This window comes from Eulemur rufifrons, chromosome 1, assembly GCF_041146395.1.
Source record: "Eulemur rufifrons isolate Redbay chromosome 1, OSU_ERuf_1, whole genome shotgun sequence".
Taxonomy (NCBI): domain Eukaryota; kingdom Metazoa; phylum Chordata; class Mammalia; order Primates; family Lemuridae; genus Eulemur; species Eulemur rufifrons.
Window position 1 is genome coordinate 6,925,323 of NC_090983.1, and position 27,949 is coordinate 6,953,271.

Below are 27,949 nucleotides of genomic sequence, written 5' to 3' on the forward strand. Positions count from 1 at the left end.
AAGGAGCTGAACACAAAGTTAATGGGGTGGTCATCTTTTTAAAAGGCCAATGGTATAAAAAACTCCTTTCAAAAGGAGAGACCCCTCTGAGGTACTGCAAGTAGCTAGCAAAGGATAAGGAACAAGCCAGGCCTGTGGTCCCAGCTACATAAGAGGCTGAGGCAGGAAGACAGCTTGAGCCCAGGAGGCGGATGCCAGCCTGGGTCACATAGGGAGACCTTGTCTCTTTAAAAAAAAAAAAAAAAAAAAAGGATAAGGAACATATCTGATAATAACACAGAGAAAAGCAAGCCTAACTGACATGCACATGTTATTTCTGAGTTCCCTCAGGGATGATATGCTGTGTTACTGAGACTGCACTACAGAGAGCACCTTTTCGTATCTACATCTAATACTAAAGAAAGTAATTACAGAGGAACAGATGGCTCTGTTCCATTTCTTCCCTTTCAGTGACACCTCTATGCCAATATAGCCATTAGACAACAGAAGTCTATCGGTAGGGATTCCGCTCTTCCTACTAACTAACGAGTGAACAGAAAGCTGGGAGTGTGAGAAGGAAGAATCAGAGAATTTCCTGACTGTGATAGAATTAGCTATCTTGGAGTAAGGGAGATGGCAGGCAAGTATCTGGATCCAGCTCTTTCAGCTGTTCGGTGACATAGACAAGAGAACTTTTAAGATAATCATCACTATAAGCAGTCATCTTATCTTTTGGAAGAATTTCTCTACCATGCTGGGGTTGGGCCAGAAATAAATTCTTCTCTCTGTGGCAGGTAAATTGAAGAGTTCTATAACACTTTCTCATCCAGATATTTAATATTTATTCTAATTATTTCTATTATTATAGACCTCTTTACAGTCAGAAAAGCTAAGAAATTCTATCATTCTAAGGTCTGTTTGTGAAATGGAAATGGGGAGGAGAAGAGTAAAAGAAGAGCCAGGAGAGTCCAGCTGAGTTTTTCTACTGTTTGACTTAACAGGAAAACAAAGAGGGTGGGTGGCCTGCTCCTGACAGTGACAGGCTAAAGCAGGCTGGGGGCAGTGAGGCCCTATGGTTTTGGTCCAGCCTTTCGTAAAAAAAGTGGGCTGAGAACAGCTCAGTGACAAATTGGGAACTAATTCTCAATTACATTCCTCACCCCAGGCTGCAGTGCACAGAGAGATCAGGAGACAAGGCAAGGGAACATGTAGACAGGAAGTGGCACAGGCCACAGGTGACTTTTTTTTTTTTTTTTTAAATGAGCTTCTATTCTTTTAAAAGCCAACTAAAATTTAGAAAATCCACAGTGAGCTCCTGAAAGCTACCCTCTAGCCATCTGCCAATGCTGTGATGGCACATAGGCTACACTTAGGCTATCGAATAGGACACAGGAGCTGACAGTCCCACAAAGCTGGAGGAAATCAAAAGAATTCTTTCTCTACTGGATGCTCCTTCGTCCTGAAGATGAGGTTTCAAAAATATCAGAAAGCCCCATCCAAACTGGCTTCTAACTTCACATTTCCCAGGTATTGTGAAGAAAACTGTTGCCCAAATATTCTCACATGGCTTTCTATCCGCTCTGCCTCACCTTTTTGTACTTCTAGAGACAAATTCCCACTCTGGGAACAATGATCTAAGGCAGAGGTTAACTCCTGAGGGTGGACGGGGCGGGGCAAAGCAGTCACTCAGAAGAATGCCTCCCTTCTCTTAAGAGTTACCTGCCACTATGCTTGTGCCCACCAAGGGCACAAAAGTGATTCTGGGTCCTCAAGTGAAAGTTAGGAGTCATCCAAGGAGACATCCCTGCCTGAGTCTCTGCTCTGAAGAGTGGCTCTGGGGGCCACTATGGACCTAAGAGCACGTGGTCTTCAGGAGAACATTCTCTGGCTATTAGCTGTCCACCCCAGGCCAGTTCTGGCTTCCTTTTCTCTCCTTGCATATTCAATCAAGCTGTAAACTCTTTTTAGGTTTGGTGGGGCAAATTTCAATCTCGCATCTCCAACTTTATTCTCCAACAGTGTAGATCATGGTTCTGTGCATGCCAGCCCAGACAGCTAAGTAACCAGAATCCTTCCCTAGCAGCTAACTGGGACTTTTAAGCCAAGGGGAAATACTTTAAAAGGGAAATACTTATTGTAATGGAAGTCAAATGAAATAGTCCTAAAATATTAGCAGTCATAGGTAATGACATAAAATAGCAGATAAATTGAGGAAAAGTATTTGTGGTTCAAAAGTATGACTTAAATAGCAGTTTTCCTACCAAGTTTCTTCACAGATCATGATCTACTCAGAAGAGGTAAAAGAAAAGGGAGAGAGGGAGAGAAGGCTGAAGTGTTAAGGGGCCTCTAACATGGCAGATCCAAGTACGAGCTGGGCAGCATCTTACTGGAACACCTCCTTTCACTTAAAGCGACGTTAAATCAATAGAGTAGCAATATGAAATCCTTTACAAGTCTGTTAAGATAATGAAGCAAGTGGATTTTTTGTTTGTTTGTTTATATGCAACCACTCCTCATAGACTTCCAAGTCTGTGCTTCAAGGAGAACACTTAAACCACAGTACTGTCTTCATCTGCCTCCCCCACTGCACAAAAAAGATATGAGGGGGCCATAAAAAGAACAAAGAGACCACAAAATGGCAATTATGTAAATATATGACTTTTCACAGCAATTCAAAGATATTTTTCCGGGGGGATTTAGTATCTGCTAAGGGGAGAAGGAGTCATTTTAAGTTTTCTTCCCTTCTGACAATTCCACTTGTATTTTAAAGATTTTTCTCATGGTACCTAATATGCTATTGATTTTTAAAGGTACCATCATTTTATGTACTTTAAGAAACAGGTCGGGAGCAGTGGCTCATGCCTGTAATCCCAGCACTTTGGGATGCCAAGACAGGAGGATCTCATGAGGCCAGGAATTTGAGACCAGCCAGGGCAACATAGCCAGACCCCATCTCTAAAAATAAATAAATAAATAAGAAAAATCAGCCAGGAGGATTGCTTGAGCCCAGGAGTTTGAGGCTGCAGTGAGCCATGATGATGCCACTGTACTCTAGCCTGGCCAACGGGGGGAGAGAGAGAGAGAGAGAGAGAGACAGACAGACAGACAGACACAGACAGAGACACAGACACACCCTATCTAAAAAAAAAAAAAAAAGGAAAGAAGAAAGGAAGGAAGGAAGAGAAGAAAGAAAGACTATCCATTAAACTATGACAAAACCCTTCTTATGACATTCACTGTATGCATCCTGATTTTAAGAATATTAAAAGCAAAAAAAATCTTAGAAACCTTAGAAATAATTAAATGTGGTATTATTAAAACAATTCCATTTAACACCAGGCTTCTAAAAATTTAACTTATTTTATTTCAAATATTTGCTATTTTCCAGCCTGAAAATCAATACCTTATCCATTCTTAGAGGTGGTACATGTTTTACCTCCCTCCTTGTGGATATTAGCAGCCACCTCAGAATTCTATGTTGACTAAATTTTAAGGAGAAACCTTTTTTTTTTTTTGGAGACAGAGTCTTGCTCTGTTGCCCAGGCTAGAGTGCCTAGTGGCGTCAGCCTAGCTCACAGCAACCTCAAACTCCTGGGCTCAAGCCATCCTCCTGCCTCAGCCTCCCAAGTAGCTGGGACTAAGGCATGCACCACCATGCCCAGCTAATTCTTTTTTTATATATGTATTTTTAGTTGTTTAGATAATTTCTTTCTATTTTTAGTAGAGAAGGGGTCGTGCTCTTGCTCGGACTGGTCTTGAACTCCTGACCTCAAGCAATCCTCCTGCCTCGGCCTCCCAGAGTGCTAGGATTACAGGTGTGAGCCACCTCGACCGGCCAAGGAGAAACCTTTTAAATTGAAATTTTTAAACTGTGGCGTTACCATCTGAAACTGAATTTAGAATAAAGGAATTAAATATTAAAAAAAAAAAAAAAAAAAAGGCATGGGTGGCCTCAGCCATGTGCAGGAACTCTGTGACTGTGTTTTATCTGTAGGTCACATTGACACCCCAGAGCAACCAGACCCCTGGCCACCTACTGCTGTCCTTCACAGTGTCATCTTCTCTTCTAGCCCATGTGAAGGATGCAGGTCTCCTTCTCTGGAAAACCCTCATTTCCTTCCTGGGAAGGGGGAATTCTGAAGTAGCCATGACAGCTGACATGCTGTGTTCCGATTTTAGAAATGCGCGCGCACGCGCTCTCTCTCTCTCTCTCCCTCCCTCAGGGATCGCAGCAGTAGGGGTAGTCTGATGCTCAGGAATAGGCTCTCACCTCCAGCACATACAGATACTGGCCTTTCATCCATTCCTCTCATTCAGAATAAATTTACCCAATTCCCTTTCCCTTTGCTACAGAGACAGACACGGACTTGGTACTCTCTTAATTGAAATCCAAATATTCCTAAAGTCAGTGCTTTAGTTGCCCCAGCCTCTGCTATGTCAGTGCCTCTCCCTGTCAGTACACGTGTGCTGGTCTAGTGACAGTATAACCTGGAACTGTCTTTTACAGAGCCCTGAAATCCAGCCCCCATTTACTTTCACCACAGACACCTTGAATTTATATCACTGTTTCCTCACAACTGACAAACAACACCAGCAAACAGGAGACATACCTCTCATCTAACCCATACTGGGGCCTGTAGAACTGCCCTTTAGTCACAGGACACTGCTAGATGGCTTAACAATGGCCACATCTGAGCAAAACAAAAAAATCTGTGGCACATTTACCATCATGAAATGCTGGCATGGAAAGAGATCTGAGAGACCTGTTGGTCCATGGAGCCTCATTTTCCAGATGAGGAAACAGAGGCATAATGAGGGTAAATGGTCTGCCCAGGGTTCACCAGAACACACGTGACCCAGGGAGGGCAGTGTTTGGGACTCAGTGTTTTTCTCTGAGGCTCAATGTTGGCCGAGGCAAGGTTGGGAGTAAATGGGAAAAGGGCATCCCTTTGGGAAGAGGGGTCCTATGGCTGAGAGGTATGTCACAGGGTTACACAGAAGATAGACAAGGCCCTACCCTGAGTGTGAGAGACAGAGGGGGAGCGTCCGATCAGCGGCCGCTGCTGTTCACCAGGCCATGAAACTCCTCCCAGGCCCTGGCAAACCAGAGACAAAAAACAATAGCACATTCAGATCAAAAGCTTTTGAACAGAGAGCAGACACGATAACCCCACATCCCATTTCAGATGCCCTCCATGCTGAGCAGAGCCCAAGGTACCGGGGAGCAGAGCAGTGAGGTCTCTCTCAGATCAGCAGCGGCACCTGCCCTTTCAGGGGAGTGGAACTTCTCCCACTTGCTCCCCGTGGGAAGTCTGCTCCTACTCCCTCAAGGATTTGCAACTGTTCCTCCAACAAGGCTTCAGGGAAGGCCAGTGAGGTCAGAGCTAAAGCTCAACCAGCACCAAAAACACTTCTAATTTATAGTAGCACTTCCTGCCTTTCCTGCCTTGGGTGTGTGGGAATAGGTGGTAGAAACAATCTTTTTTTATCAGGCTTTACCCTCAGGGTAGAGGCAAGTACCCAACAGCATAAAGATGCTTAAAGATGCAATGAGGAAATTACACCATTTTCTCTGCTTTCACATTCCAGCCTTTTAACCTTTTTAAACTCAGACCCTAAATGTGCCAGGTTCCATCTGTTTCTTGAAATATCTAACTATTACCTCAAATTTTAAGCTGTGTAGATCATGGCACTTCAAAATTTCTAGGGAACAATGCTCACCACAGCTTTCATGCTGATTAACTCAATTCAGAATTTGGGGTTAGAAAGGGACAAGAAAATGTGACAGAAAGGGCACACAGTCTCTCAGGGTGATGTTCCACAAAGAAAAGGTCCTTGGTGACTGCAGGACGAGTAACAGAAGGAGAAAACCAGACCCTCTACATTTCCGGAAGCTCTAACCCAACCTCAGGTTTTCTCAGGGGAGCTGATTTCCTACCTTTTTGCCCTCCCATAGCATACGTTCCCTGGGGAGTATACATAAAATTTGGTGCTTCTAAGTCACAAGTTCCTTATTATCAATTATTCCATTTTTGGTTTAATTTCGTAACACAGTACCCAGGGTGACAACACACTGTGTCACTCCTTACATGTTTAATATTATGACCACTAAAATATACTTCACTACCAGGCTTTCTACAGGTAACTTTTCTTTCTTTCTTTTTTTTCCGAAAGGGAGGGATTAAATATCGAAACTTGGTACAACAAATTCATTCTTCTAGGCAATGTTTGTACCAGTTTTGTTAGTATTTCCCTCTTTCGAACAGCAGTATTTACAAGTTAATGATCTACATCTTAGAATAACATTCTACCTCTTAGAATAAGAAGCAGATTTGCAGTTAATAGTTTCTTTGGAAAGTATTCCTAAATCTACCAGTATGTGCTAACTGAATTAAGGAAGTTATGTAAAGACTGCCAAACAAGCGTTCCAGTTTTTGTCAGTTCCCAAACTCAATGTCCCCAGCAAGACATCTCTTCCACAGCCCTTTCTGGAGAGATGGTGATGTGATGCACTTTGTGACTCCTGAGTGGCATCAGAAGGCAATTTCATTCTTAACTCCAAATGAAGGACAAAGCAAAATCCAATGCTCTGGGAAAAGAACCAGGAAATCTTTCCTCTTAACAGTGAGATTTAAACTCTCTTTTAAACAATTTAGGTGTCAACAAGAAACTACATGGTTGTGTTGAAGCTTTGTTTCATTTATTCTTTTGTTTCCAGAAAGGCTCACACCTACACTAGCCCAAACAAGCAGTTCTAAGTCAAGAATCTGAAAAAATATGGACTTCAGAGCTCCTCTAGTCCACTCTAGTATTATACTGCCCTCCCAGTTTCTTCAGAAGTATGATACTTCACTATAGGTTAAACCTCAATATGAAGAATCTGGATTAAGAAATTTCCTCACATGGGTTCAGTGTAAATAAAATAGTGGGCCACAGTCTTTGGTATAATCACTCTTACTCTCATAGGCCTACAGCGTGGTTAAGAGGCAAATCTACCATCTAACACTAGCTGTGAATATACTAGTTATTTTCTCCTTGGCATTCCAGGCATGTTAGGTAATATTAAAACTTTCTTCTTTTAAAGGTAAGAAAGAACAAGATAAACATAAAAAGTGTCGTATGACTGGAGTTTCTAAAAGAAGAAAAAAATTACCAAGATTAATATACCCTATAGGGAATTCTGAACAGATTCAAATTACAGAGGAACGAAGAGCCCTCCAAGACGACTCTTGTCCCATCTCCCCAGAAAGCAAATTCTGAGAGCAGAGAGATCTTATTTCTGTGCAATTCTGTACTTCCTTCCACCCCTGTCCAAAGTCTGTGAGGTTCACAGCTTCCCACTCACCCAGCCCTCAATACTCATTAGAGAGCTCAGCCTCCTGCTACTCTGGGCCTTCCTCACTGCAACTATCAGTATGGTGGCACATTTCACAGACACAAAGCCAGCCTAGCAAGTATGCTGGTGTGACCCAGCACCACTGGGCTATGACTTAGCCATGACAAGAGAAGGGATGGATTGGTCCTTGCCTGTATGGTAAAGTTCAGGTTGAAATACAATAGCTAGATGTGGTAAAGCAAAGTCCCAATGATTCAACCTGTCTCTCCAGGATGAAGGAATAAAGAGGGATCCCCTACCCTCAAGTCTCTGCAGAAAAGTCTGGCGAGTGTTCCCCTGCATTGTGGCCCACTATGGAAGCTGGCCCTGTCCTCCCCTTTCCCATTCGAGGCCAGAGGCACAAAGGGAAGCAATGGGACAATTCTAAAGAGGAATTTCTTCACAGAAGGCACGGCTGTTCCATATGGCTTTGGGCATAGTTTCATCCTGGTGGCCCCATGATTCTGGCTGTATTATGAGATTTCTCCTTAAAGCAGAGGATATGGTGAGTCACTTGATGCTAGCAAGGACTCAAACCTATGAAAACGCAACTATGAATTGGTCTTATTAAAAGGAGTCATGACCAGTGCAAAAGCTCAGTTTAACAAGTTTTCTATTTCTTAAGGGTGAGCTGGCAGTAAACATATGGGCAGGAGCCCTCTACAGCAAAATGCTCATTACCCATGCTGTGTGGCAGTCAATGCCTCTATGGTCACCTAGGGCTGCGGTGGGAAAAGGCCACAAGCTATGTGAGTAGGGGAAGGCTGGAAAAACCAAACAGTTGTAGGACATTGGAAATTGGACCAAAACATAGCAAGCTGGAATCAGGAACACCTGACTGAAAAATCTAAGCCATGCCTCAAAAAAACTCCCCTCACCATTTCCAGCACCCCTAATCTCCCCTAATTAGGGGAGAATAATTGTTGGCTCACTTTTCCTTCATTTCCTTGCAATCTCAAGTCCCAGCAGTTCCTTGGCTCAGACAAAGCCATATCTGTGGAAGAACCACTAGGAACAGAACAAAGCAGAACTAGTTCTGACTTTTTTCACGTGTGACAAGAATCAAGCGGTCTCAAGGTCAGTTTGGTGCTTTCTGATTGACTTTTACTCTGGGAGGTAACATCAAGCTCATCCCCTGAAGCAGTTACAATACAGCTGAAATTAAGGTCAATGCATATAACATAATACAGGGTGTCCCAAAAGTCTCCAGACAAAGGAAAAATTTTGTAAAATTTTGTAATGAATATTTTATAAATAAAGGTACATTTAGCTACAATTTCCCATTTTCCGTATGTATGCTGACTTCTGGGACACCCTATAGTTGAAGGTAATAGCAATACGGCCAGAGAAGGCAATTCTTTGACAAGTGCTAAAAACAGAGAGAATGGGCCTTTCCATATGCCAGCAAATCTCCCATTTTCTAGGTAGGTTCAACTAATTTTGGATATGCAATAAACAAAAAAGCCATGACACAAACACCCCTAGAACACTGAGCCCACAGTGCTAGTCCCAGTGTGTGTTCTGTGGGATCCTGGGCCACGTGGAGATTAGGGGTAAGTCAGGATGGTATGAGCATAGGGTGTCACTGCCAAAGTGGAACAGCTACTCTGGAAAACTCCACAGCCACTTTCACAGACCCTCTCAGGCAGCCAGACCCACTGTTTGCAAAAATGATTGTTTATTTTTGGTTTTGGTGGTAGCTCCCCCAAAAACCTAGAGTAGCATGAGGCTTGCTGAAACTCTACATGCAGGTTAGGGGCCTGAAGGCCAAGCTGCAGCACATACAAGCCAAAGCCACAAAGCACATGAGGGGCTGGCATGTGCTACGGTCAGATGTCCTAAGGAGCACACTCACACAGGATGAAGATGTTTCCCCACCCCAGATCCTGATGCACAGTAACGCTGGGCCTGGGAGAAAGGGAAGGGCTATAACCTTGAGATCCTGCAAGCAGGGCTAGTTCAGAAAGAAGATGATCTGGCTCTAAAGGGAAAGCAGAAGGGAGAAGGCTGGCAAAGAGCTTGTGGCTTGGGCACCAGAGAGAAAATCCCGTTAGCACAAAGCAAGGAAGCTATATACATACAGCCACACACAGACAGAAGCAGAGATTTACCTCCAAGCAAGAGATTTCTTTGAAGTAAAGGCAAGTGGAAGTCAGCAAAGCAAAGGCTAAGGATCCCCTTTTCCAACCTTAACAGACTTTCAAGCTGAATTCTAAATCAGAAATCACTCTGTTCTGGTCCTCAGTGTGATGAGACGGAAACTAAAATTCAAGTACCAGAAAACAGGGTCTTATTTTGAGAGCTAGATGTCACCTCATTATATCAGACCTCAGCAGTCCTGGAACAAAATGCCACATGACACTACACAATGGACTTTTGGAAATGAGGCTGCATTCCCCGGATGGCCCTCCATGGAGAAGCCTGTGCCATCCCTTAATATGGTGACAGTCCGAAAGGCCACATCTTTGATGCACCATAAAGAGCAAGAGCATGAGACAAGCTAGTTTAGCACCATTTATTAAGTGATCTCAGCTGTTGTTGTAGCTGCTGTGTGTCAGCCTGTTCTTAGAACATAAAATGCTCTTCCAATTCCTCTTGTCCAGGACAGAAGGATCTTCCAGGTAGCACGCCAACAGAACAAGAGACTCCGATGACGCCAGCTTCAATGATGGTGCCATCCAGAGAGGGAGAGGGTCATGGCACATTCAACCGCGGCTTCCAGAGGTTTTGAAAAAGGAGCCTTTGGGGGCCCAGCCTGCCTGGCATTCTAGTAGAAGTGCAAAAGGTTGGCTCATTGGGAGAGGAAAGAGAGGGGGACGCAAGGGAAAGTAGTATCTGGGTCTCAAGGAAGGTTTTCTGGTCCCTACAGCTGCAGGGCTGGAGTACCAGAGTCAGACCTCTGGGTAAAGTAGTGAGCAGCAGGCCAGTCTTTCTAGCAGTCTAAGGCAAAAAGTCCACAGGCTCTCCTAGACTCTGTAAGGACTTGTACACATTTCTACAAAAGGCAGGAAGAACTGCCTCAGGGTATTAGAAATAGAGAAGAGCAGAGAGGGGAGAGTTGATGAAAAATACCTCTTTCCCTTTCCTATCCAAGTGAAAAGTTTGCTTTCAGGGTGGGTGCGGAGGGGGGTATTTGGGAACCTTGAAAACAAGAATCCTACAATCAGGTGTAGATCTCTCCAGCCTGGACTGAATGTTAGAGGGCAGAAACTACTTCTATCCCAGAACAGAGAATAAGAAAAACTTGCCTAGAGAAAAACAATGCTAACATGGGACTGCCAAGGCAAGCAACAAGGGCCACGGCTGGCTAGTAACTGTTGGTGGCTATGATGAGTCATACCTAGCCATGTGACTATGGACCAACTCCCATGGCAGTGTTCCCAGTTAAAAAATGGCACTTAGGCTGGTTTAAGCCTACTCCACCCACAACATTATCTGTGAATGCACGGGAAAGAGATTCCCAAATGGCCTGCCTGCTGAACACAATCACTGGGCTCACTACTAGTCTTTACTAAGAATAACACGATGATGATATTACTAGTGATGATGACAACAGCAATAATAATACTTGGCCCTGTAAGAGCATTCTCCATCTGAGGACTCTCAGTTACAAAGATTAAATCAGCCTCACAACAGCCTTGTTACATACAGCATTACTGGCCCCCATTTTACAGGTGGGAAAACTACAGCAGAGTTGCAAAGAGACTTGCCAGAGGCACACACTGATACGAGGCCATAGGAGAGAACTAAACCTAAGTCCTGACTCCTAGTTGGCTAGCTCTCCCTCCGGTTTTGAGACGATCTGACAGCTAATCCTCACAACTTTCTCATAATAACCTGAGCTTATTTCTGACACTCAGTCACTGAAGGAGCAAGCCTAACCAGTGATTCTCACTGTGGACAGGGAGCTCCATTTTCCTGAGTCCTCGGGAGATCACAAAACTTATTTTCCCTGAGGCCTTCATGCTTCCCTTCCCTTCTACTCTCTCACACACACTATCCTGTTTCCTCTACGATTTCAGCTCTACACACAAGGAAATAGAGTCATTCCTGATAAGTAGTCAATTTCCCAGGACAAAGAAAACAGACTGAAGCTAATAGGTTAAAAAGACGTGCAAAAGTAGGGTGAGGGGTGGGCAGGGAAGAGGACTTCATTGTTCAGTGAAATTATCTTTAAAAAGCAGCAAGAAAAAGAAAAGTGCTTTGTCTTTCATTTTAAGATAGTGGTCAGCATATGAAAGACAAGACAGACTGTAGAAATTAAGCAAGCCCAGGCAGTGCAACTGGGTTTCTGCAGAAGGGCTCTCTCTGCTACAGAGCACCCGGCAGCGTGGTGGGCAGGGAGCCTCACGACAAAGAACTGCAGCAAGTGGCCAGAAGCCCTGGAGGGAAAGCCTGGTCTGTCCCTTCTCCACAAGTTAGTCTCTTGTGCGACCATATTCCTCTGGGGCCATCTATGGATCTCCTTCTGCTAAACTTAGGGACATGTCCCCCCAATGCCCCCCAACACGTACTTGATGCTGTCGGTGTGAGTTTTGTATTCCATAATGGTGTTGGGAGGTAGGTTAAGCACTCGTCGAAGCGTATCCCGGATTCGGGCTGTGGTTGCTTGGTCGCTGGCAGTCTTATTCCATATTGAAATAATGTCCTCCTACCGGAGGAACAGAAGGAATCATAAAAGCAAACCAGAGGCAGTAAGGGGAGCAAAGGCAACACAAGAAACCAGACTGGTGGCTTACCTGAAAGCGGACAGAGACCACAGCCCCACAGATCTCCTCTCCAACCATGAACTGTTCCCCCAACATGGCCAGGATGAGATTCTCCCAACAACGGGAGGCCAAGCCCTTCCGGAGCCGAATAATCCACTTTCCACCATTTTTATTTGCGTCATCCTGTAAAAAGACAGAAAGTGTTGACATTAAAATATGGTTTGCTCTTTTTCTTTTGCATTAAGGCAGTAAATAGACAAAAATCCTTTGAGTATGAAGAAATCTTGTCATTTTACAATTATTCAACCCTATACAAAAAAATGGCAGTAGCACTAGGAAGAGAAGAAATGGAAAAACAAAAGAAAAACAAGGCTGGGATCCTTGGCATAAGCCATTTATTAATAATAAAATGGCTAAACAGACCTTTTAAAAATAGTCTCTTTTTTTTTGTTGTTGTTGAGACAGAGTCTCACTTTGTTGCCCAGGCTAGAGTGAGTGCCGTGGCGTCCGCTTAGCTCACAGCAACCTCAGACTCCTCGACTTAAGCGATCCTACTGCCTCAGCCTCCCGAGTAGCTGGGACTACAGGCATGCGCCACTATGCCCGGCTAATTTTTTCTATATAGATTTTTAGTTGTCCATATAATTTCTTTCTATTTTTAGTAGAGATGGGGTCTCGCTCTTGCTCAGGCTGGTCTCGAACTCCTGACCTCGAGCGATCCACCCGCTTCGGCCTCCCAGAGTGCTAGGATTACAGGCGTGAGCCACCGCGCCCGGCCTAAAAATAGTCTCTTTTTACTGGAATTATTTTAGGAATCAAAATGAAACGATGTCACATTTCAAGCACAGATTATTCATCACTTCACTTGCTAAATATTTTCAGAGTGTCACTACACACCAAGTACAAAGACACGAAGCCCCATCTCTACCTATATCTAGCCTACTAGAGGAGACAGACAAGAAAATTAATTACAGTAATGCTGCTATAATTACAAGTGCAGAGGTAACAGAGAGATGCACAATATGTTACAGAAGAACAAGACAGTCGGAAACACTCAAGAAGAGGAAACATTTAAGCTAGGTCCTGAGGGAAACAGGAGTTGGGCAGGAAGAGAGGGGGCACTGGGAAGGACATGCTTTGCACAAACTGAGTGTGAGTCAGGGAGCCGTAAACAGGAGGGGCCGGCTGCGGGAAGGGAAGATTTAGAGATGACCGGAGATGAGGCTTGAAAGGTAAATAAGGTGCAAGATCATGTGATCAATGGAGAGCTATGAAAGATGGGGGTGGGGAGGATGAGAAGGTAGATGTGGCCACATTTGTCTTCTAGAAAAATGCCCTGGCATCAGAAGATGCACTATACCAGAATGCAGCCAACCAATGCCTCTGCAAAGAGATCACAGAACTTAGCAAGATTATTTTCTTACCCACTTTAATCATATGTATACTATGTAAAAACATCACTCACACACCCACACCCATGGGTTCTATGGGAATAGAGTACTAAAAAAGAATCTTTTAATGTTATAACACTATTTTAGTCATAAAATAATCTTTAAAAAACCACCCAGCACCAACCCACATAGACAAGCAGTGGCATCAGTGCCTTTACACAGAGGTCTAGGTTCCAAGGATATACCAAATAGTGATGCAGTTTTGAGAGATTTTATTTATTCGTTTTTTTTTTTTTTTTTTTTTTGAGACAGTGAGACTGTCTTCTCTTGGCTGGGTACGGTGGCTCACACCTGTAATCCCAGCACTCTGGAAAGCCAAGGTGGGAGGATCGCTTGAGGGCTGGAATGCAGTGAAGTCATCACAGCTCACAGCAACCTCAAACTCCTGGGCTCAAGTAATCCTCCTGCTTCAGCCTCCCCAGTAGCTGGGACTAAAGGAGCCTGCCACCACGCCCAGCTGATTTTTAATTTTTGTAGAGATGAGGTCTCGCTCTTGCTCAGGCTGGTCTCAAACTCCTGACCTCAAGCAATCCTCCCATCTTGGCTTCCCAGAGTGTTAGGATTACAGGCATGAGCCAAGAGAAGACTTTAAAAATACTTTTAACATTGGCAGGGCTAAAAACAAAACGAACTTGCTTGAAAAAGCAGTCAGAGGCCCTCAGTCCTTACCTCCCACATGGGTTTAATTCCTTCTTTGAAGAGATGGAAGTCACTGTGGCCTGTCAGGTCTCCGGGACGTACCATATGGCTATAAAACCTCCAGAACTGCTCCACCTGCAGAGAGAAGGCCCCAGGGTATAAAAGATATGTCTTTTGCTTTGAATGTATCTAAAGATTTAGAATGTATCATAAGATTTAAGAACATAAGCATGGAGGGCACTGCTACAGGCTATCCTTTTCGGGGGAACACATTTTCATTTGTGGCATTGTGTGGAAAGGAGGACATGTTAGAGGAAAAGCATATCATAGTTTGATAAAAGAAAAATGTGACACTGACAACACAAGAATAAACTCTTTGGGTGAGAAATGCTTGCCTCAGCTAGGAGCTTTAATTGGTAAAGCCATGTTAATATGTACTCTCCACTGAAGCTGCAGGATAATCATCACATGCAGTAAGAGGACCAGTTTTTTGTACAATGTAAACCTTTTAGTCTTGAGGCCTATTAAGTTCCACACAGCCTCTGCCTGAATGCATATTTTTTTAGAACCAAATCACTTCCTTATCAAAGATTGTTTAGCTGGAAAATAAAATATAGCATTAGCTAGAATGAAATACATTTTAAATCTGTGTAGTTACTGAACAGAAGTGATAGCATCAACCACATGTACTACTCTATATCATGGTGCTGTTGCTTAAGACCAGGAAAGTCCAAAATCAAAAAGGACTTAGCTTCTCGTGGCTAAGGTTTAAGTCTTTCTTCTTAGCTAGAAAAATTATGTTTCTCCTTGCCCCTCCTTAATAATCCTGTTAGAAAACTAGACGTATTTTTCTATCAAATGTATGCTTATTTACATTCATCATAGGAGTCCTGTTTCTCTTGTTAATGTCTTAACGGGAGATATTATTTCCCTATTCACAGAGAACACCTACTAAGTACTGGCCAGCAAAGAGGCACACTTTAGGAGAAAAGAGGAAACAGAAGAGTCTGTAGAGAAACAGCTGGTATTTGCCAACACACTGCTGAGGAGGCTCTCAATCAACACACAGCAAGATACCATAACTGTGTAGCTGAAAACGGGCTGAGCAGACAGTTTCAGGTCATATTTCCAGACTTGGGTAGCAACTGAGGAGAAATCTACCTTACACTGCATGAAACAGCTGTCCTTCAGTTCCTCTCTGGAACAGGAACCTGAGATGTATCTTTTGTGATAGAAAGAAGCCAGGAACTAATGCCATTTGTAGGCCTTTAACACAGTGCCTCACCTCAACTGTGAAGCTTAACTGCACAGTGATTTGGGACATTAAGTTGTCATATGAACACAATAAGTAATAATCTAAACCTTTATCTACCCTAACACAGCTGAAAGAAACAAAGTACACCCACTGGCACCAGTGGCTCACTGTGAATGAGAACTGGAGGGGTGTGGTGGGGAGAAAGCACACCAACCATCCCCACTTCCCCAGTAAACAACCGCTTTAACAGTTTGGTTTCCTCCGATCTTACAGCCAAACTACACAGTCTTATATCCAAACCATAAGGGAGATGAAATTAAGCAGCTCGAGAAATCTCACTGAACTTTGAAAGGTGGCTTTTGAAAGTTCTAACTGAAACCAAAAAATAAATGCTCGAACTCAGAATATGAGGTGCAGAATGGACCTCAGAAATCATCTCAACTACATTCTTCATCTTACAGTTGAGAAAATGGTTTCAGGGCTTGTTCCAGCCCAGAGAGTCAAGCACCAGAATAGATTAGCCTGTGATGCCCAAGACCAGTATTCTTTCTATTTCATGATACTGCCTCCTTAGTCACCTTGATTTTAACAACTTTTAAATGTTGTTAAGATTAGGATTAAGAACCACTGGGAAATACGGCTTTGAATTTGATAAAAGGATTCACAGTGTAATTATTTCTCTGTGAGGAATTTAAAATTATGAGCCATTTCCTAATGCCTTGAATTACATGATAGCAGACTTTAAACACTCTGTGACACATCCAATGAGTACTGAAGAAGGCTTAACCCAAGATGGTGCTCATGATAAACCACTCAACTTAACATATATGCCAAAAGAAAACAAAACAAAAACCCTCCTTGCACAAGTTGAGTAAATTCATATATGCTTTGTTATAAGAGGAAAAGAAAAATGCTAACTTTGCTAATTACGTAATTCATGATTACTCCAAAAAAATTTAACAGAATCCCTTTTTGGTTTTTTTTTTTTTTTTGAGACAGAGTCTGGCTTTGTTGCCCTGGCTAGAGTGAGTGCCGTGGCATCAGCCTAGCTCACAGCAACCTCAAACTCCTGGGCTTAAGCGATCCTACTGCCTCAGCCTTCCGGGTAGCTGGGATTACAGGGATGCACCACCATGCCCGGCTAATTTTTTCTATATATATTTTAGTTGGCCAGATAATTTCTTTCTAGTTTTAGTAGAGACAGGGTCTCGCTGTTGCTCAGGCTGGTCTCCAACTCCTGACCTTGAGCAATCCACCCGCCTCGGCCTCCCACAGTACTAGGATTGCAGGCGTGAGCCACCGCGCCCGGCCAGAATCCTTTTTTTAATTAAAAAAATTTCTTTTAAGAGACAGGGTCTCACTCTGTCACCTAGACTAGAATGCAGTGGCATGATTCTAAGTTTACTGCAGCCTTGAACACCTGGGGCTCAAGTGACCCTCCTGGCTCAGCCTCCCAAGTAGCTGGAACTACAGGCATGTGCCACCACACCCAGCTAATTTTTAATTTTCTTTTGTAGAGACATGGTCTCACTATGTTGCCTGGGTTGGTCTAGAACTGGCCTCAAGCACCCTTTTGCCTCGGCCTCCCAAAGTGCTGGCATTACAGGTGTGAGCCACCACACCCAGCCATTAACAGAATCCTTAATGGCACTCCCTTTATCAATGAACATGGAAGTGTAGATAAAAGAAAAAAATAAACAAATAAAAAAAACAAACTCCCTAGTCTAGTTCCTTGTCTGGTCCTCTGAGTGTTTAACCAGTTGTTCATAACATAATGACTGCCGTTTTATCTGGAATGTCTAGCATTCCCACATAGCAAGCAGTCAAAACTTCTGGGATGGATTGAGGAATGTTACAAATGCACAGATATTTCAAAAGTTTAATTCTATTGTTCTTTCTCCCAAGAATTCCTTTCTAATCATCTGTTCAAATTCTTTAAATTCAATCTTAAACCCATCTCTTCTAAGGCAGCTTTCCTCAAGTTGGAATCAATTTCTCTTTCCTCTGAACTCCAAGAGTGCCCTAGCCATGCCTTTCCCACAGCACCATTCACTGTCTAACCTGTATTAGAAATTCCCGGGCATGTCTTATTTCCCTAAGAACAGGCTCTGTGCCTTAATTCCTTTTAGACCTCTCTCAGGGCCTTGAATTCATTTAACATTTGTTGAGCCAACTATGAACCAATACACAAGCTATTTGTAATATTTCAAAAAAGCCTAACCTTACCAGTGCTAAAAGCAGCATAGGCCAACTAAACAAGATCTTTGCTTTGGAAAGAAATTATATCAACTCAGCATAGTAATGCTGATCTCACATTAACCAACTAATCTGATTACCAGTTAAATATGTGTATCTGATTAATAACTAATGAAAAAACATAGTTTGCCTATTAAGCAACATTTAAAAAGTTGGGGCCTCTGGGCATGCATTTCATGTACTGTACGGACTTGGAACTGACTTTCACAGGCCACCCAACCTGAGTTTCAACACTGGCTCCCTCACTTAATCAAGTGAACTGTGAATGACTCAAGACTTCACATCAGATACTTAACCCAAGTCCCATTTCACTCATTAGTAAAATATGGATAATATCACCAACCTCACAGGGCTATCATAACGATTGAAGGAAATTACACAAATAAAGTATCTATTATTGTGTCCTTACTCTTTATTAATTTATTGTAATGTTTACTATTATAATATTTTTTTCTAGTTTCTGCACTTTATTTTTTTGAGATAGGGTCTTGCTTTGTTGCCCAGGCTAGAAAGCAGTGGTGGCATCATAGCTCACTGCAACCCTCAAACTCCTGTGCTTAAGCAATCCTCCTGCCTCAGCCTCCCCAGTAGCTGGGACTACAGGCACGCACCACCACGCCTGGCTAATTTCTCTAATTTTTGCACAGATGGGGTCTCACTATGTTGCTCAGGCTGGGCTCAAACTCCTGGGCTCAAGCGATCCTCTTGCCTCGGCCTCCCAAAGTGCTGGGATTACAGGTGTGAGCCACCATGCCTGGCCAGTTTCTACATTTTAAACAGGACAAATGCCTCAATAATTTCAAGAAAATGACAAATCCTGCATTTGATTCTGCCCAGAGAGTGAATATACAGCACGTGGGAGGTACACAATAACCTCTGTTGAACAAGACTGGTGTTAGTTGCAGACAGTTTCTCAGGGTTCACAAACCAAGACACCTGGGCAGGAGATGCGACAGAGCCTGGGCTTTCTGTACTGACAGTACTCACAAAAGCAATTATTAGAGATTTCATTTTCTTCCTGGACACAGGAAAAAGATGCTATTTCACGTATAATCACTAATACAGCCAAAACCCTGATGGAAGGTTCTTAAATATAAAAGAAACTTTCAAACTTTACTTTCGACTTTACTGTCAAACTTCATAAGGAGAGACATGATGTACTATAAAATTTTGTATCCTCCATAACACTCTGAACATAGTAAGCACTTCATAAATGTCTACTTAAATAAGAAAATAAAACCTGTACTTTTGTATCATGCCCTTCTGATCAATTCCACAATTCTCATACTTCATACTTACATGTTAACTATCAATGTCTAGTGAGAAACATAAGAATGAACAAATCTGATCTCAGGACTCAGGTCAGTCAATTAAGGAAACCATAATCTTAAATAGATTACACCAAGAGGGCAAATAAACATTATGATACAAATACAACCACAAATGTACTATCAAGGCATACTCTATTAAACCACTAAGTACTCACAGAGGCAAAGGTGCCAATCTGTTTGATATTCTGTTCATAGCTCTGCGAGCTGGTAGGACGGCCGGGGGTTCTCCTGGAGTACCAGAAAGTGTAGTTGTACTGAAGGGGATGTTCTGCTGGTCCAGGGACAACAGCCTGGGAAGTAAAGAATGTGTGTTAATCCTGGGCATTCATCACATGCTCTGAGACTGAGAGAACATTTCACAGTGTCAGTCCTTACCACCTCCACAATGAAAAAAGGTACAACCTCAATTACCTGCAATGTGCCCAAGATTCTGCTTACACAGTGTATTTCCTTAACAGTTAACTGATTCTAAATTCCCATAACACTTTCTCTGTGTTCTTACGGCCTTTATAACTTTCTCCCTCATATAATAGGTATTTATGTTTGCATCTTATCTTAGCATATGCCCAGTCCAACTACTGCCTCTTCTACAATACTCTTCTCACTTACTGGCAAGTTGTTTAACCTGTTTGTGCCTCAGCTTCTTACCTGCAAAATGGGGAAAATAATAATAATAATAATAATAACCACCTTACGGGGCTGTTGAGAGGATCAAATGAGTTAGTGGATATTAAGTGCTTAGCACAGTGCCTAGCGCAGAGCAAGTGCTCAGTAAATGTCAGCTATTATTATTATTACTGCTATTAAATGTAAGCTCCTTGATCCACAGTTTCATTCCCCTTTGTGTCCTCTTAGCACCTAGCATAAAATGCTTACACTTGGAGAGTATTCAATATTGTGGAATAAATGAACTAATGATTCTTTGACATTTCAAGGAAAAAACTGATCTTTCCCTCATTCTCTAAATTTTCTCTTTTTTTTTTTTTTTTTTTTTTGAGACAGAGTCTCACTCTGTTGCCCAGGCTAGAGTGAGTGCCGTGGCATCAGCCTAGCTCACAGCAACCTCAAACTCCTGAGCTCAAGCAATCCTCCTGTCTCAGCCTCCCGAGTAGCTGGGACTACAGGCATGCACCACCATGCCCGGCTAATTTTTTCTATATATATTTTTAGCTGTCCATATAATTTCTTTCTATTTTTAGTAGAGATGGGGTCTCGCTCTTGCTCAGGCTGGTCTCGAACTCCTGAGCTCAAACGATCCGCCCACCTCGGCCTCCCAGAGTGCTAGGATTACAGGCGTGAGCCACCACGCCCGGCCTAAATTTTCTCTTTTCCATGTCCTTTTCAACTTAGACTATTACTGACTGAAGAATCTAAAATTTGTAGGATTTGAAATACTCCACAGCAACTTATGAAGCAGCTAACAGCCTTGTTAAACTCCAGCGTTAATCTCCCCCATCTCAAACTAGGAGAATGCTGCAAGCAAGGCAGCACCTCAAGATCTTGTGGCAAGGCCGGGCGCAGTGGCTCATGCCTATAATCCTAGCACTTTGGGAGGCCGAGGTGGGAGGATCGCTAGAGGTCAGGAGTTCCAGACGAGCCTGAGCAAGAGCAAGACCCCGTCTCTACTAAAAAATAGAAAGAAATTATCTGGACAACTAAAAATATATAGAAAAAATTAGCCAGGCATGGTGGCGCATGCCTGTAGTCCTAGCTACTTGGGAGGCTGAGGCAGTAGGATTGCTTAAGCTCAGGAGTTTGAGGTTGCTGTGAGCTAGGCTGATGCCACAGCACTCTAGCCAGGGCAAAAGAGAGAGACTCTGTCTCCAAAAAAAAAAAAAAAAAAAAAAAAAAGATCTTGTGGCAAGAGAAAAGTTCTAAGTCCCAAAATGAACCACAGTGATTCCAAAATCTTTTTTTGAGAACAAATTCAGATATTCGAAAACAGGATACCAGCAAGTTAATTTGGTATTTTCCAGATTAACAGATTTCACAAAATAACGAAGTCTCAAATCCAAAAACAACTACATCTGTGTATGTAAAACTCACCTTCCTTTTGCTGCTGTTCTGATTCTTGTCTCGTTCCGTTTTTTCCTTCTCACCATCTTTCTGTGTGCTGTTTTCTTCATTCTGATCATGGTCCCCACTGTCATCATCTTTTAAGCTAAATGGGAAGACAAAACAATACCATTCCATGACTAAGCTGATTCTTACTTACCTAACGAAGCCACCACAAACTACCAATCTAGCCAACCCAAAATCTCTCAAAATACAGGCCATGGGATGCATGTGAGATGAGAGACGGGCAAAGGAATGAAGGCAGGCAAATTAGGAGAATTAAACAAAAATGAAACACTCATCAGCTAACTTGTGAACTCTAGGAAGCACTGTTAGTTTTCTAATAACCCACACAAAAATGCAGTTAAAGGGATTGTTTAAGGTAAACAGTTTAAGGGATTTTTCTTTGCCAAAAATACAGTCAATAATGAAAAGAGTTTCTGGATTAAATAACTGCTTTGGCATTTCAAATGAAGGTTAAAAACTTACTTATCTATACTGCTACTTTTCCTTCTTACCATCTCTCCTATCCATCCCCACTGTCACTGCTTTAGTTCAGGCTCTCTTCTCCTGATATTTCAATCATTACAACAAATTCCTAAATGGTCTCCCTAACACAAATCTCTTACCCTCCAACCATCCTTCCACCAGCATTATCTTTCTAAATGCAAATCTGATCATTTAACTTCCATGCTTAAAACTTTCAACGTCTCTCACCCTTTGATGCCCATCCTCTAAGATAAGGGACAATAAAATATAAGATCCTTTAGAATCTGACTCCTGCCAGCCGGCATTCTCCATCCCTCCTTCAGCAACCTCTGTTCCCACAACAGTGCCATTTGCAAACACTACCCCCACAGCCTAAGGTGCCATTCCTCCATGTCTGTTTTTCCTACTAGATGGAGAGTTCCCAGTGTTGATTCATCTTGGTCTCCTGCACCCAGGACAAGAAGATGCTGAATAGGCCGGGTGCGGTGGCTCACGCCTGTAATCCTAGCACTATGGAAAGCCAAAGCAGGGGGATCAGTTGAGCTCAGAAGTTGGAGACTAGCCTGCGCAAGAGCGAGACCCCGTCTCTACTAAAAAAAAATAGAAAATAAATTAGCTGGACAACTAAAAATATATAGAAAAAATTAGCCAGACATGGTGGCGCATGCCTGTAGTCCCAGCTACTCGGGAGGCTGAGGCAGGAGGATTGCTTGAGCCCAGGAGTTCAAGGTTGCTGTGAGCTAGGCTGACTCCACGGCACTTTAGCCTGGGCAACAGAGCAAGACTCTGTCTCCAAAAAAAAAAAAAAAAAATATTGGGGGGGGAAAAAAAAGATGCTGAATAAATGTTAAATGAAAAGGAAAAATACGTGACTGAAAGAAGGAATGAACGTGTTCTTGCTTCATAAACAGAGTCAAATGTACTTTACCGACTACCCTCTCAGGAGCAGTGAAGCTACCCCTAAGGCTTTCAGGTACACCTAAAATTCACTGGATGCAGACAAAGAGATAAATGGAAAGTGAGTCCACAAAAATAATAAAAATGCCATTTATTCTAGAACTGGACCAGTAACTCATCATATTCTCCAAAATCATCTTTTTGACCCCAATAACGATATGTATAGTCAAATGAAGTTAGGCAATTCTCAAGAATGATACTAGAAATGCTCTAATTATAGTTCACATATTATCCTACACAGATACAGAAACCTGTTGTAGAATATTTTGTATTTGTAGTTTGTTTTTTGCCTGCTAACTAGATCCTTGGAGACAGGCACCCCCAGTGCCTAGCATATAATAAGCACCCAAAAAATATTAGAGTGGATGAGCTAGTCTTATGTTGGGTCACCTGCTCTACCCATTTCACAGCCCTAGCTGTAGGATATACAATCAAGTGGTCACACCCTGTGCCATGAACCTCCCCATCCCTACCCTGTCAAGACACAACTAGGAAGAACACCTGACCAAAGGGCAGTACAGCATGGCCAAAAACCTATGTCTCAGGGAGGTGTTACTCAAAAATATGAGCAGATTCTTCCCTGAGCATTTCATCTAGGAGATGAAAGATAACAGGTTCACGAGCTGGGGCAGCCATATGGGCCCCATGCAAGAAAAGCCATAAGAGAACAAAGACAATGAGCAAAAGCAGAGAAGGCCAGTAAAGGGAAAGAGAAGAGAGCAATGAGCAGAGAAAGTGGAGAGAAGAGTTTGACTTTGACACTAATGCTACCATCTCTCTGGCTTAGTTCAGTCTCCTTGGACTTCTGGGAGACCATTATCTATGCTTAGGAGACTCCCCCCTACCCCTTATAACACAGATGACGAACGGATCCCTTGTCACAGCAGAAAAAAAAGCCTCCCCCTTTATTAAACTTGAGTTGGCTTGGCTCTCTTTTCAAAATGAGCCTGTCTAGCATACAAGTTCCATGGATTAAAAATTACCAACATTTACCAAGCATTTACTGTGTGTATCAGCTACCACAGTATCAGAGTGCCTGTCCCCAAGGATCTAATTAAAGAGATTAAGCACAAACATACATACACATGCCTCAGCCTGGTGCAAGGGCCCCTGCTCTGCCCTCATGTGCCAACATCATCTCCTGCCTGGTTTCAACAAACCCCTTTCACTCCAGCTGTATCAACCTAATTGCAGTTTCCCAATTTCTCCCTTCTGTTATGCTCATGATGTGATCTCTCTTCAAGAAACCACTCTTTGCCTAGTTAATTTATCCTTTAGGATTCAGATTGAGGGGCACTTTCTCTTGAAAACACTTCCTAATCTCTCCCAACCCAGACTGAGTCAAGCTCCCCTTTTTTGAATTTTCCCATATAAATGTATGCATTTGTCCCAGCTATGCTATCACAGCCAGTTTTTTTGGTCTCCCGATCAAGCACATCTCACAGGTTCTTCTGCTTAGCCCCAAGACAGCTCCTAACTCTCTTCTTTAGGGCACATCCCAGATATGCAACTACTTTCCTCTCTTCTTGGCTTCCACCCCCGACAACAGCCTTTGGGATCCCCTGGCACTAGATCTTGGCTGAAGAGGGGCACAGTCACCCCAGCATCTCCCATTTTTGCTAGCCCCAAGAAAAGTGATATTTAAGTTTCCTTCTATTCAGTGGCTTTGCTGCTGATCAATACCAGGAAACAGAGAAAGAACAAGAAAAATAATTATGTGAGAGAAGAAACAATGTTACTGTGACCCCTGGACCACTTTCCCCTCCCTTCTAAGACAGTAAATGGAAACCTTAATGGACCTTCATCTACTGCTTTTATTTCTCGAGGGTGGAGCTAACCAAACACCCTGCCCTCTGAGCCTACATTTAAGGCAAATCTTTTATATCCTATTTTTCATGGGCTACTCTTCCCAACTTGAAGATAGATTTGAGCCAAGATACAACTCAGACTGAAAAATCAGTGCTCCATAGGCAATTAGCATCTCTGAGGATATCCAGACTGAGTGGCACCTTAGTTACCAAGCTTCTGCCCAGGTATTTCCTCACATTCTCTGAACTAGACCAATTCCTTAAGGGTAGAAACTTGGTCCAATTCATCTTTACACTCCACCATCAGACAATGGCATAAAACAAACCAGTTTAATGAATGGATCTCTAAAGTCAAAGTGATGAGTGCCAAATAAGTGGTTTAGACAATAGTTAAGAATGGGCCAAAAGACTGATATAGAATAAAAAGCAAATGATATAGAACAGGGACAAAATCAAGCACGGCATCTAGATCTGAAAACCAAGTTTATTACAGGTGGGACTGCAGTTCTTGTGAAAGCATCTTAGGGTTTTACATGTCAATAGGGGGGCCTCCCCCTCCCCCCAAAAGCAATTACAATCTTCAGTTACATTTAGAGAAGCAGAATCCACACACTAAAGGAGGTGAGAGCTCCTCTTTAATCTGAGCCAACCAGATTACACTATTGTATATATAATATAATAGTTAATAATAATTATCCTTTGGCTAGGAACTCAATGGAAAAAATGTAAAATAAAAAACAAACAAAAAGTAGTTAATAAACAGAAGTATTAAAATGGCCCAGGTTCCTGAATCATAGAAAACAGGTTAAAAAAAAAAAAAAATCACCCAGGTTATTTTTTGTCAAGAGGTGCTTGAACCAAGGTTAAACCACAAACCTGGGATGGCTCTTCCAGTTCTCTTGGACAAGTGACTTAACCTTGGAGAACCTCATTATCATTATCTATAAAAGGAGGTAACAAGACCCACTTCACAGGGTTGTTAGAAAGAGAAGAAATAACATATGAAAAGAACCTAGCAAGATGCCTGTGAAGCCCATTATTGCCATTCTTACTGTAGACCCCCAAATAATTTGGGTAGGACTGAGCTAGATGACCCATAAAACATCTTCTTAGGGAGAAATCTGATTTGCTCAAATTAGTGGGGGAAGGGATAAGTGTTCTCGAGAGCTTCACTGAGGCAGGATTTAGATCTAGAGTTAGGTGTTGCAGGGTTTATGGTGGGGATGGGAGTGAGGGTCGAGGTGGGAGAAGGGGCTCATACAGAGACGGGCTCAACTAAGCAGCAGGATGGAGAAGGGGTCTGCCAAAGATTTTTCTAAAGAAGCAGAGACCTTTCAGCAACCAGAAAACATTCCTGAGCTGCCTGGAGTGTTACAAATCCAGTATCCCCTGAATTTGCACACCAGCACTGGCTGTACTGGAAAAACCCCAATTTCCCATCAGTAGCACCAGGTCACAACCTAAACTAATAGTAATGCTACTGTACATTTATATCTCACTATTTAGCAATTTGCACAAGTACCTTGAAGCACTGCCAAGTGTAATTTGATCCTTAGCACACCCGGGTGCAGCATCAGGGTACTATCCACTAATGTGGTCTGGACAACATGGCTCAGAGACTGGGACTTTTCTGCTGTGAAATAACTGGTAACTGGTGGGTCTAGGACTAGAAAGCCAGGTTTTCAGATGAGAAGACAGATTTACTAGATCACTAGAAAAGAGGTAAGAACATAATATACCTCAAGACACAATCCTTGGAGCAAGGATACTTTTGCATTTCCTTTCTGTACCTCCAAACTATTTGATGGTGAAACTAGGAATCAGAGCGGGTCCTTTAGAGTGCAGAAGGCGGCAACGACAAAGTACACCTAGCTCTTGGCAAGTGTGATGGAAGACTGCAACAGGAGGGGGAGGAAAAAGGACAGTAGGAAGAGTTTTAGAGAGATGATGAGAATTCCGCAACTGAGCCCTCCACTGTGCTGAGCGCAGCAGCCACATTACCTCATTGCATCTTTACAACTCTTAAGACACAGGCTGTTACCGTCCCCACCATGCAGATGAGAAAACTGAGGCTCTGAGGCGGAGAGGCGACTTGCCCAAATCACCGAGAAAATGTGTGATGAAAGTTGAATTCAGAGGTAGGGCGGCAAGGCTGCAGGAACCACCAAACTGCTGAGGTCTCCACCCCTCCACGTCGCCGGCAACCCGCACCCACAGGGGCGGGGCGTCCTAAAATTTCCTCCTTCCGAGCGGCACGGCCACTCCTCACCCGGACCTCGCGCTTCGCCCTCGGTCTGGACGCCCCCCTGACGTCTCCGGGACCCCTGCAACCATCGCTCCCCAGCCCCCTCCTCCCCGCGGCCCAGGCCAGGTCCGGCCGCCCCTCGAGCCCAGGAGGGAGGCCGGTACCGCAGTTCGCGCAGCCCTGGCCCCACCGGGGGCAGGCGCGGGGAAACGGTTGGTGGAAGGGGCCCCGGGGGGCCGGCCACGCGCCACTCACGCGTCGAACTTGTTGTTCATCCTCTCGCTGCCGCTGTCTCCACAGCCTCACGGAGTGACTTCCGCTCCACCGGGTCCCTCCGCCTTGGGCCCGGTCACTTCCGGTTGCGCCGGGCGCTGCGGAACGTCGGCGCGCATGCCCGGTGGGGGGCAGCTAATCCCAGGACGCCAGCCCAGGGCGGCTGCGCAGAGGCCTGGTCTCAATGGCTAGGTAGCTGCGGGCCTCGGCTGTGTCCAGGTTCCTCGTCACTGTGGGTCGCCCGCGGCCTAAGGGAGCGCGTCTTGGCCCCTCCCGCAGCGGCTCGGAAAGCAAGGCAGCACCGCGTCGTTGACAGCGCGGGCTCTGGACTCGCAGCTTGGTAAAAATCCCGACTCCACCTCCAGTGCTGGCCGCACCCTCCGGTATCTCTCTCAACCTCTTTGAGGCTCTTTCCTGTCTGGCAGTGACGCTACTATACTGTAGTACTGGCATACGTCATTTTATTGCTTCACAGATACTGCGTTTTTTTACGAATTGAAGGTTTGTGGCAACCGTGAGTGGAGCAAGTCTATTGGCGCCATTTTTCCAACAGCATGTGTCCACTGTGTTAACATCTGTAACACGTGTGTCTGTGTTACATTTTGGTAATTCTCGAAATATTTCAAACTTTTTCATTATTTTTATATCCATTATGGTGATCTGTGATCAGTAATGTTTGATGTTACCATTGTAATTGGGGGCGCCCAAACCACACCCATATAAGACAGTGGTGGACTTAAGCTGTAACTGTTGTGTGTGTTCTGACCATTCCCCTAAAGGACCATTCCCCATTCCTCTTCCTCTCCTGGGCCTCCCTATTCTCTGAGACACAACAATATTGATATTAGGCCAATTAATAATTCTATAATGGCCTCTAAGTGTTCAAGTGAAAGGAAGAGTCGCACCTCTCTCACTTTAAGTCAAAAGCTAGAAATGATTAAGCTCAGTGAGGAAGGCATGTCGAAAGCTGAGATAGGGCGAAAGCTAGGCCTCTTGCGCCAAACAGTCAGTCAAGTTGTGAATGCAAAAGAAAAGTTCTTGAAGGAAATTAAAAGTGCTACTCCAATGAACACACGGATGATAAGAAAGCGAAACAGCCTTATTGCTGATATGGAGAAAGTTTTAGT

At 43.5% G+C, this 27,949-nt stretch overlaps 1 protein-coding gene across 4 annotated transcripts in view; it reads right to left on the minus strand.

Annotated features, from left to right (window-relative positions):
- Window positions 1-26,871, minus strand: part of EIF4E2 (eukaryotic translation initiation factor 4E family member 2) — a 30,953-nt gene extending 4,082 nt beyond the window's left edge. The window contains exons 1-7 of one of the 4 annotated variants that reach the window (XM_069470156.1): window positions 26,805-26,871; window positions 21,042-21,156; window positions 19,151-19,285; window positions 14,184-14,288; window positions 12,094-12,246; window positions 11,869-12,005; window positions 4,997-5,075 (exon numbers count right to left, since the gene is read on the minus strand). In XM_069470156.1, coding sequence (XP_069326257.1) covers window positions 5,030-5,075; window positions 11,869-12,005; window positions 12,094-12,246; window positions 14,184-14,288; window positions 19,151-19,285; window positions 21,042-21,156; window positions 26,805-26,824 — 711 coding nt within the window. In that variant the 5' untranslated portion in view covers window positions 26,825-26,871 and the 3' untranslated portion in view covers window positions 4,997-5,029. Of the gene's footprint in view, window positions 1-4,996; window positions 5,076-9,855; window positions 10,122-11,868; window positions 12,006-12,093; window positions 12,247-14,183; window positions 14,289-19,150; window positions 19,286-21,041; window positions 21,157-26,804 lie in introns of those variants that run through there. The other 3 variants (XM_069470074.1, XM_069470246.1, XM_069470333.1) reach the window with 3 other exon arrangements.
- Window positions 26,872-27,949: the final 1,078 nt, after the last annotated feature.